A 10,802-nucleotide genomic window follows, 5' to 3' on the forward strand; every position below is an offset into this window, starting at 1 on the left:
TTAATGGGGAATGCTAATGGGACTATTTTCCTCCCGTAGCGTAAGATAATTGCAGATGCTATCAGGTTTTACAGATCTAAAGGCTCTAGTGACCGCTATATCAATTCTGATCGTCGATCTAAACTAATAAAAAATCACCTTTTTAAAGGTTCATAAAGTATGAGTGTTCATTGAATGTTTGTGAAAACTATTGCATTTATTAAAATGAAATTAACACCAAATGAAAGAGAAAAATCTGCTGAATGGCTATGACTATTTTAATAAGTGTGCTTTGAATTACAATAAAATGATGACTAAATGAGTGTACCTATGTCTTGAGAAAGAAATATAAAAATTTTCCTTTTTCCTTCTTCTTCCTCCTATAAAGTTCATCCCTCAGATGTCTGAGTATTGTCGAACTTGGCTATGTGCACTATTTAAATACGGTGACAAAGGACGGACTGTACATTTAAATGAATCTGTATGTACAGTTAAAATCCAAGTTCGTCTACTCTGCTGTCAGGATTCCCACTTTGAATACCTCTAGGGTGGGTGAAACAATTAGAGTGTCTGGCAAGGCATTCCATATCCTGATGGCTGATGGTAAGAAGACATACTGATGCGTCTTGATTCTTGAGTGGGATATGATGAACATCATTGAGTGACCTCTGGTTGTGGAGGTAATGACTGGTGTGAGGTATTGTTGCGGTGGAATTGCAATCAGATGGTAGACAATCCTGTACATCATTATTGCTTTCATGTTTTGTCGTCTATGTTGTAATGACGGCCACTTGAGGTCTGACATCATCTTACTGACACTACTGTAGGTTGAGTAGTCCCCATTCACAAAACATGCTGCTCTTTTCTGCACTTATTCCAGTTTGTTGATGCTCTGTTTTGTGTGAGGGTCCCACACTGTGGTAGCATATTCTACATTTGGTCTCAGTGATGTAGTATAACACTGGTCTTGCTTGCTTGCTACAACTGCTGATGTTTTGTCGCAGAAAACCACAAGTGGAATTGGCTTTCTTTGTTATGTTGTCTATGTGTTTATTCCAAGTTAGGTTGGTGCTGAATGTAAGTCCCAGGTATTTGGCATGTGGTACATGAGTAAGAACCTTGCCATGGATGTTGTAGTCGAAATGTACATATGACCTCTTGTTGGTGATATTTATGACCTCACATTTATCAGGATTAAATTCCATCAGCCAGGTGCGTTCCCATCTTTGCAGAGTGTCAAGATCGTGTTGCAGTTGTTTTGCATCCTCCATGTTTTTCACGTTCCGGTATAAGAAGCAGTCGTCTGCAAAAAGTCTCGCTGTTGATGATATGTTCTCTGGCACTGGGAGTATCGAGTAAGCGTTCTCTGCTTTTCTAGAAACACCCGCCGAGTTGCTCATAAAAAGTCAAGTCCGGGGTAGACGAAAGAGGAAAGGAAAACTATGACACATCTAACGTGTGTATCTCTTGGACTACATTTCAGGTGGACACTTTCCGTGCATAGCTATTTGGAAATCGTTAGTTCAAAGTGCTATAAACACAAAACAATCGTCCGAATGGCATGATCGTATGAGTAACGATGGTGACTTCGAGAGATTTCGATGATTGCATAAATCAATACAACTAGCCCCTGTCTGGAAGTTTTCCAAAAACTTTACTCATTTTCATTACAAAACTATGGACAGTTACACCAAACTCTACACCTGGTGCTCGCACTATATGTGATAGACCATTTACTGATGTGTATGTTCGTGCATGCATTAACAGAACATTTACGTGATGTATTGTGGAACATTATAATTGAAAATTTTGATTTGAACTTGTATTGTGAACTCTCGCAGTATTATGATGAAATTCCTTTACCAGAAGTTACTTGGGCGTGAACAGACAACCGGTCTGAAAGCAAGAGAGCAAGTTGAACTTAACATGAAACTGTGCCATGCACATATTATTCAATATGTCTTTCCTTTGATAACAGATTCCGGTCGTAGATGTGACGATACATGCTATGTCGTATACAAGCGACCTTGCTATATTTGATAGTATTTATTAATGCATATTGACGTATATAGCTTTTGTATTCAGTTCGTATACTTATATGTTGTATTTAATATATCTCTTCATGAGGAAATAAAGATTTGAATGAATGAATGAAGTTTAACCAGAATAAAGACCGGTAAGGCACAATAATTATTTTTACAAATTATATAGACTTTGTAAGGAGTGAGTTGTCCCTGTAATATAAGGTCCGTGATATAATCAAACAGTTTTTATACCCCAATAAAAAAAACTCTTAAATTCCGCGTTTGGTTCGTATTTTATATTTTTACACTGGGTTACTGTTTATGCATTCTATTTGCCATTAGCCTGTCGTTACTTTTAGTTCCAGTAGATGTCACCCCCCCCTCTTTTCCCCTGCTTTTCTGATCCTGATTATTTTTAAGCTTCAGGTAAACCTGTTCATTAATTTTATATAATGTTCTGAATGTTTATATCGTTTCATATTAAATATTTTCAATATGAAAAAGGAACAGATTTGGTGAAACACTACAAATGCACCATCGTAATCTCTTGAAAAATAGTAAAGTCTACTAAAGAACACCAAAAGGTCTTCAATAAGTGAAAACATAGATCACAAAGGATCGCAATAATGGTATAAAATAATTCCAGTATTGTGATTTTTTTAAAATTTTGTACATAACTGTTATACCAGTTTTGTACTTATAATATTGGTATGGTAATTGTGTCTTTAATTGTTATGTAAAATCAAGCTGTGAATTTGGCAGTGCTTTTGAAGATTTTTTTCTGAGTTTGTTGTGTATTTTGACCAATTGGTTAAATTTGCTTATTTGCATTGCGGTTGTGATGTGGATGTGTATGAAACTGGTATACAGAAAGTTTTTGCATAGCATAGACACCTGAACATGTAAAAGAAATAATATTTTCTGTTTATTATATATATTGTGATACATATAACATCATAAAGTATGAATAACAAATTATAATATTTCAACAGTTCAATTATTGAAATCAAAGAGTTATTCTCATACAAAGTCAAAATAACACTGTTCTACAATGTGGGCAATGATGTTGGTGTAGGCATCATCTGTGTTACATAACCTCATCAGTCTTGCCATATTCTTTCATTTAAATAACTAGGGAGTTGATGACAAAACGCACCTTTCAAGATGTGCTGTCTTTTTTTGGAGTAACAGTGATGTATAATGCTTTTGAGTCAGGATTGTAACTGAGTATGGAAAGTGGATTTTTATTTTGCCTAAAGTTACATGTAGAACATCTAATCTTTCATTGCATTAAACTTCTGATGCAATGGCAATTTGTAGGGATCCCCTCCACGGCTGTTTCACAATATTTTACACAGGACTGTAACAAATTTGATGAAAAATAAACCTGGTTGAATCTTAATGACAAGGCATTTTTCAGAAAGAAGCATGTCTCTAGAATAAAACCTGAAAAGATTTTTGTGTAACCTTTTCTTGTTTTCCTGTATTCGATAAAAGTTTCCAGGCATCCACAGGCTCTTTTCATTGTATACAAGAACTATTATGTTAAAAAATTTGAAATATAACACCATTAACCATGACTTTATGGTCTCCATAAGTTTGAACTATGATAATGTGTAGTTGTACAAGTAAAAGTTTCATGATAATCTTTGATTTTTTGGGAAAAATGAAATTTTTACCCTATTTTTCTTCCCTCAGAAATTCAGCATACTATTATAAATGGATACTTAGATCTTGTTATGGATAACAAAATGATAATTCTAACTAATTTTGATACTATAGGTATAATATGAAAAGAAACAACAATTAATTTTAACACTTTATTCAAAATTTTGAAAATAATAGGGGTCTAAAAAGCAGCCTGAAAGCGTTGCGGACACTACAGTTTTGAATTTAATCTAAAATTTATCATATGGCTTTATATTGAAAACTAAGCAATACAAAATAGTACTAATGTCTTAGTGTACCTTACAATGTCACCACTGATACCAGGAGAAAGTGTCTCTTGTAATAAAGAATCATAAAAAATTTTGAGCTATGAATAACATAACGTTTCATTTTCAACTAGATAATCTTATTCCACTGGATATTTAGAAAACAAAGCTTGGTAAATGTTTGCATTTGATGAAAAAGCAATCAGTATAAAGGTTAAAGCCATTTGATATAGAGATGATCAATATTGTGAAATAGAAATCAAAGTTAATACATTCCTACATATATTTTTAGACTTTTGAAGATATATCTTATCATGAAATAAAAGTTATAAGCATACAATAATTTCTTATTTAGGAACATTGTAAAAGCTATTAAAGAACAGTAAATAAAGAAAATGTATTAAAGAAACTGTTTCAACAATAAACATATGTACAGAACTCCATGGCAAATAAGTCTGAAGTGTCTTTATGTTCATCTATTAGGTTATTGAAATATTTCTTAATTTCAGAAGGTCCACAATTGTCACAATTTCTGTTCAGGCAGTTAGCTTTTGGAAACTGCTGGTTTTCATAGCTGCAAACTGTTATATCTGAAGCAGATCATTTAGTAAGACTCTGTATTTCTGTATCTTTTCCAATGATGAACTTATTAGCTGCCTCAACTTTAAGAGCTACATTGCAGCAAATTTGAGAGAGACAGCATCGTCTATTTGTTTCTGACACCTTCTTTATATTCCGTGGTTTTAACTTGTAGAATGTAGTTAACCCAACTTTGTTGTCTGGATACTTCTTCTTGTACATCAGATGTGCATCTTTTATAGTCATCGTCATAACCATTTTACCTATGTTGGTCTTCTTTGATACATTTTTCTTGTCTGGCATCTCCCTAGATACTTCTCCAGAGGTATAGAAGTCAGTGATTTCTTTCTTAACTTTCCAGCTTATCTTGTCCTTTCTTGTTTTTCTCTCTTTATTGATCCACCAAGCCAAACCTGACACCTTTCTAGGCTTGAAAAAACCAACCTTCTTTTCAGTTTTTCTTTTAGATTTACTTCCTTTTAGTGACTCATTCAAAATGTTTTTTAGAGTTCTCCTGGCTTTGATGTGTCCTTCGTTCCTAGTAACCTTTGTAGATGAATACAGTGACGACATTGATTTCACAAAATTCTTTCCAATTTCTGCATTTTCTATATTTTCAGATGTCATCATCTTATCTTTCAAAAATTTAGAACAACTGGGTGAATCAGCTAGTTTTTGTATGATGATGGCCCTCTTTTTTTGGTGTTTTTGGCAATTTCTCTTTTACTTTCCTGATGGCTCTGTTCTCTGCCATTCTGTTCTTAAATTTAGCGTTTGGGCTTTCTGTTTCACTTTTTTCTCTACCATCAGCTGACCCAGTTTCAGAATTGTTACCAGTTTTTAACTGTATTCGCATTCACCATTTTTGTGTTCTTATTACAGCTTTCTCTTTCTTAAGTTTTTCAGCTTTCTTTTTTTCATTGTATCTCTTTTTTCTCTGACTTTGTTTAATTTTAGCATTCTTTTGCTTTCCAGAATTCTCTCTGTTATTTGCTAATGTATTTGCCTTCTTCTTTTCTCTGTACTTTTTCATTTCGAGTCTTCTTTTCCCTTATCTTCAATAGTGTGTTATTGTCTGCTGTCTTCCTAAGTTCTGACCTGGCCTTTTGTTTTCGAACCCTATCCCTCTTCTTTGCTTCCTCATGTCTTTTGGCATTCTTTTTCAGATTTTCTCTGTGTTTTCTTGATCTCTTAGTGTTGGTCTTGGCCATAGTTACTCCTGAAACAAGATACTACGTTTATATTCTTGTAAGAGACAGAACATGTAGTGTCCGCAACACTCTGAAATATTGTTAAAGTTACTTTATATTGTTGTTTGGTTCCTTGGTAGTCATGGTCTGGGGCTATGAATGGAAGGCCACTGTCGCCAAATTTTCAAAATTTACGATTTTCTGTTTTCTTTTGACCTGAAACCGGAATAGCAGTCCAGCAACAATGACCTTCTAATAACACTGACGTACATCGTATGCTATGCCCGTTATGCTACAATTTTTACCTTATACTGATAAAATTCTACTATTTTGTATTAAAATCAAGTTAAATACTGAACATTGAAAGATATTCAAACATTCTTTTGTTGAAATGAAGAGAAAAAGAGCTTCAAAGCTTAAGCAAATAAGAGTGTTGCAGACTCTACAGTTCAGCAATTATATGATGCTGTAAAGTCTAATCAATTGAGAAAGTCATCATTGATTGGTTAATGTCTTCAGTGTGGAGGAACCTGTTTACACACAAAATACTTTTTCAATAGCTCCAGTAGTTCAGCAGATATAACTGTGTTGCGGACACTACAAAAAAAGTGTCCCTAAACCAAACCTGAAATAAAATGAAGAAATTGTTATCATGCTATTTCATATATATAGTAAAGTTATTTTTCACAGTTTGTATATACATTTCTCCACAAATTAAAGAGTTAATTGATGAAAATCTGTATAAGGCTTTATTTCTAAGTACTGATTAGCTAGCATATGTTCCTTTTTTATGAAAAACATAACGAAGGTATCCCTTCTTTCATTTATTCATAACTTTCTAAATTTTTATCCGATCTTAATAAAATAAAATGCAAAATAAAGCTGGTGCATTCTGCTTTTTGGGAAGTAATTCATCATTGTACACTTAAGAATTATCTACTGTCTGAAATAATCAAAACTTACCTTATTTTCTAGATGTTACAGCATAACAACAAAATATGCACTATTTTAGGACACAAAATCTTGATTTTTTAATATAACGTTCAACTGGGAATATCATGTATCACTGTAAAGGTTAAAATATCAATTTGCATGATTTTAAATCTATTTTCAATGATAAACAAACATATTTTCCTGTCATTTAATGAGCATAACCAAGGTTATGTAGGGCTGTGTAAGATATTGTGAAACAGCCGTCCAACAACTTTTCAGTAGATCATTATAGCTTTGAATCAGAATTTCATCTTAATTTGACTAGACAGCAATTTTGGGAACAAGTCCTTAGCAAAGTTTGAAAATGGCTGAAAATCACATTTTTCAAGTTTGTCCCAATTTTCATGATCCTTAGAAAAACTGGATAAATAAGTGGTTTTAAAGTTTATGTTTGGCCCTTATTTCAAGCACAAGTACTGAAAATGTGCATTGTTCTAACAATACCAGGATACAGTTGGTCCACACACAATGGGAACAGAGTATACATGAACATATACATAAACAAGGGACTCAGACCTTTCTGAACTGATTTTTAGGTGTGTTTAGTTGTGTGATATTTTTCTACAGTGGCCAGATTTTAAAGGGGGATGGTTGTGATCACACCTTTTTTTCATGCATTTTTTGTGCCTGTCCCAAGTCAGGAATTTCTGGCTTTTGTATTTCTCATGTTGTTTTCACCTTTGGTTTATTTTTATGTTCCTTGAGTATATAGGGGTAACTCTTTCAATTTACCTGTGTATAATGATGTTCTGGAGCCAGCTACAGCCTTCATGTGGTATGAGGGTTTCCTCATCATTCATTGAAGACCAGTAGGTGGCCTTCAGCTGAAATTTTCATCCTGGTGGGGTTGTTGTCTCATTGATACTCACACCATACCTGTTCTTGTTATATTTTATTGAATTATCTCTATAACTCTAATAAAAGCATTTTCTATACCACAATAGTCAGACTTGGTTTGGTTTTTGAGGTAAAGCCTTGAACTTTTCAGAAATTAGGGGCCAAAAAGAGGGAGTCAGAAACATGCAATTTTCTGATGTCCAGACAATAACTTGACTATTAAGACTGAATGTAACTTTTTGAAGTTGTAATACCACAAAAGGAAGACTGGTATGGACTTGAGCCATGTAAGAATAAGGGACCAGAAACAAGTTTTTTTTCTGATTTCTTGACAATAGCTTGTTTATTTCTAGTCTGGTTTTGAAAATTTATTTTATTATACATGTATTCCTATATGTTAGGTTTAATGGGCAAAAGTTTGACTCTTGGAAGCAAATAAAAATGTTTATGATTTTATATGGATTCTATTACTTTGATTTCTTCATAAACACTGGCTCAACCACAACAGAAAACATTACGAAATTCTATATTCATAAATTGTTTCAACATCATGCCATAGTAGATTATCCATATATGATTTTTCAGTGGTATAAAATTCTCTATATGCTAAATGTGTAAATAGTTAGCAAGAAAAAAGACAAAAGGGAATCTGAACTAAATCTAATTGTAGTGGTACAACACTATTATCTATCATAGTCAATGTCAATTTTCAGTTACTAAAATCAATTAAAATATAAAGTTTGATAAAAAAAAATGTAAAATGGGAAAATGCTTTGTTTTTTTTCTCAGAGCAATTTTTGGGGTAATGTAATGAAAATGTATTAAAAAAGTAATCATGACTACAACACTTTTTCACCTAGTAATTGATTACATATTATTACTTGTAATAATTAATTACACTGATTACTGATTACATTGATTATCTATGAAGATGTAATTAACTACTGACTACAATTCCTGATTACAATTTAACCGTCGCTGCCCTATAATTAAGATCCATGTCTATTATTTTAATGTCTACATTATTACACCATTTTGTAAACAGAGATGAATATCATGGACTAAGAATTTTAATTGGATAAGAAATATTAAGTTAGTCATAAACCAAGAGCTTTAGTTTTAGTTTGTGTCATTTTAGTCATCAATCATTTATATCTGACTATAATTTTATAAAGAAAACTAACCCTCCCCCCAATAAAAACAAACAAACAAACAAACAAGGGTAATAAAGGGAACCAAGGTTCTAGTGGTAATCAAAGGACAAAGACCAGACATGGAAAACAGACATACATTTACAAAACAAAGAACATAAAGTAACTAAAATAATATATACAAAGTAACAAAAGCAAATGAGCAACTCCGACTCCACTAAAAACTGGGAGCATGGACCAGGTTCACCTGCCGAGTTGCTCATAAAAAGTCAAGTCAAGGGTAGTCTAAAGAGGAAAGGAAAACTATGACACGTTCAACAAATCAGTTTTCATGGTGCTGATGGTTACGCTGGAATGATCCACAAGTTCATGATGACGACCATAAAACTTCTGTAGTTTTGACTTCAATCTTGTAGCAACCCTGTTCCAGAAGCCTAGTGTGATACAAGAAGTCTGCGTAGTTTCAGCAAGCTATGACATAACATACAAGTTTGATATGAATACTCCATATGCAGGTACTGAAGGGATGCTGCTACATATGAAAGGAAAGTTGACAATTCTGATTGAAAAGTCATCATGTTTGTCGTAAAGTTTGGTCAATAGTTTTCCCTTACCATCGCTTTCTAAGTATAGGTTAAGATATGAGGCCAACTTCACAGTGTCTGTAGTATCCTTTATCTCAAGTTCTTTGGGGTAGATGCGATGTATCAAATCCCCGAAATTAGGATTGTTTAAAGGTAATACGTCATCAATATAACAGAAACTGAGATTGAAGGATCTATCTAAAAGTGTATGTTGTGTTTGCAATATATTCGAGCATGTTTAGTCTTATCTAAAATAATTTTTTTTCCGAAATTTATTTTCAGAATTGGGATGCATCTGTTGACAAGATTACTGAAACCAAACATTTCATTAAATCTTTTCAAGCGACAGTTAGTACATAATGAAGTGCATGATTTGTGCAGATTCACATGGAAACCAACTTATCATTTCAGTTCTTTACAGCAGTGGAAGAGAAATCTTAAACATGACAATATTAACAAACAAGCTAAACGAAACTTCACAGAAGATAGAGAAACAAAAGCATTGACAGTATGGGGCAGTATTAAACACTTGAAACATTCGCCATTGCCTGCATTGGCACTTGGAGCTTCAGGTCTGATACCTTTTGTAGCTGCACCAAGTTATATGATTTTATGTGGGACATTTATGCCATCGATATGTACAGCTCAAATGACTTATGGAGCCTCCATCTTATCATTCTTAGGAGGAGTTAAGTGGGGGTTTTCAATTGCAGAAGAAAGTATTTTAAGACCAGATTGGATAAATCTTGGAGTAAGTGTGCTTCCCTCATTAGTAGCCTGGGCTGGACTGATGTGCCCTCATCCAATCTCTCTATTTGTAATGATAGGAGGTCTTGCCAGTGTGGGATATTATGACATGGTTACTTGGGGTTATCCCAACTGGTTTAAAGGTTTACGCTTTGTTCTGACATTTGTAGCAGTTTTGGCTTTGTGGACAACTTTCATGTGTAGTTTTTTGTTAAAATCTGAAGTTGAAAATAGGAAAGATGAAGACTGCAGTATTTAAACTAAAATGAAGTGTGTATTGTTGATTATGTGCTATGCATGTTTTTTTTAAGACATTTTATTTTACAAAGTAAATATTTTAAGCCAAAAAAAATCTTCTTTCATTCGGTTACATTTAGGTTTATGTACACGACAATGCATTTATAATTAAAATTGACAGGGTACCAATGTATGTCCTGTTTCTTTGTATTTACATATTTACATCTACCAGTATAATTAAAGGGAAAAAAAGCAGGTTCAATGTTGTCAACTACATGTACATGTAAATCATACTTTTTTTAACAGGTAACTTTAAAGAAAACTATGAATGACTGAGTCTTCACCAATGAAAACATGAATAATATGTTCTTGAAGGACAAGCATCTTCTCCTTTCTCAGTTTATAGCGGAGTCCGAGTTGCTCATTTGCTTTTGTTACTTTGTATGTATGATTTTAGTTACTTTATGTTCTTTGTTGTGTATGTCTGTTTTCCATGTCTGGTCTTAGTCCTTGGATTACATTCTTTTGATTCTCGCTATAACCTTGG

General features: G+C 33.3%; 2 protein-coding genes across 2 annotated transcripts; one reads left to right on the top strand and one right to left on the bottom strand.

Moving 5' to 3' along the window:
- Window positions 1-797: 797 nt before the first annotated feature.
- Window positions 798-1,250, bottom strand: LOC148627086 (uncharacterized). Its single transcript, XM_088564810.1, has one exon. The coding sequence runs from the start codon at window positions 1,248-1,250 to the stop codon at window positions 798-800; it is 453 nt and encodes a 150-aa protein (XP_088420936.1).
- Window positions 1,251-2,328: 1,078 nt separating this feature from the next.
- Window positions 2,329-10,440, top strand: LOC148627087 (transmembrane protein 69-like). Its single transcript, XM_088567237.1, has 2 exons — window positions 2,329-2,429; window positions 9,554-10,440. Exon 2 carries the CDS (start codon window positions 9,561-9,563, stop codon window positions 10,275-10,277), a length of 717 nt encoding a protein of 238 aa, XP_088423363.1. The 5' UTR covers window positions 2,329-2,429; window positions 9,554-9,560; the 3' UTR covers window positions 10,278-10,440.
- Window positions 10,441-10,802: the final 362 nt, after the last annotated feature.

The sequence above is a fragment of the Perna viridis genome, chromosome 1, assembly GCF_037379345.1.
Source record: "Perna viridis isolate PV_CMFRI_1.1 ecotype Kerala chromosome 1, ASM3737934v1, whole genome shotgun sequence".
Taxonomy (NCBI): Eukaryota; Metazoa; Mollusca; class Bivalvia; order Mytilida; family Mytilidae; genus Perna; species Perna viridis.

Bases quoted from the DNA above. Each gene is read 5' to 3' on its own strand.
- LOC148627086 (XM_088564810.1), bottom strand. From the start codon at position 1,250: ATGGAGGATGCAAAACAACTGCAACACGATCTTGACACTCTGCAAAGA.
- LOC148627087 (XM_088567237.1), top strand. From the start codon at position 9,561: ATGCATCTGTTGACAAGATTACTGAAACCAAACATTTCATTAAATCTT.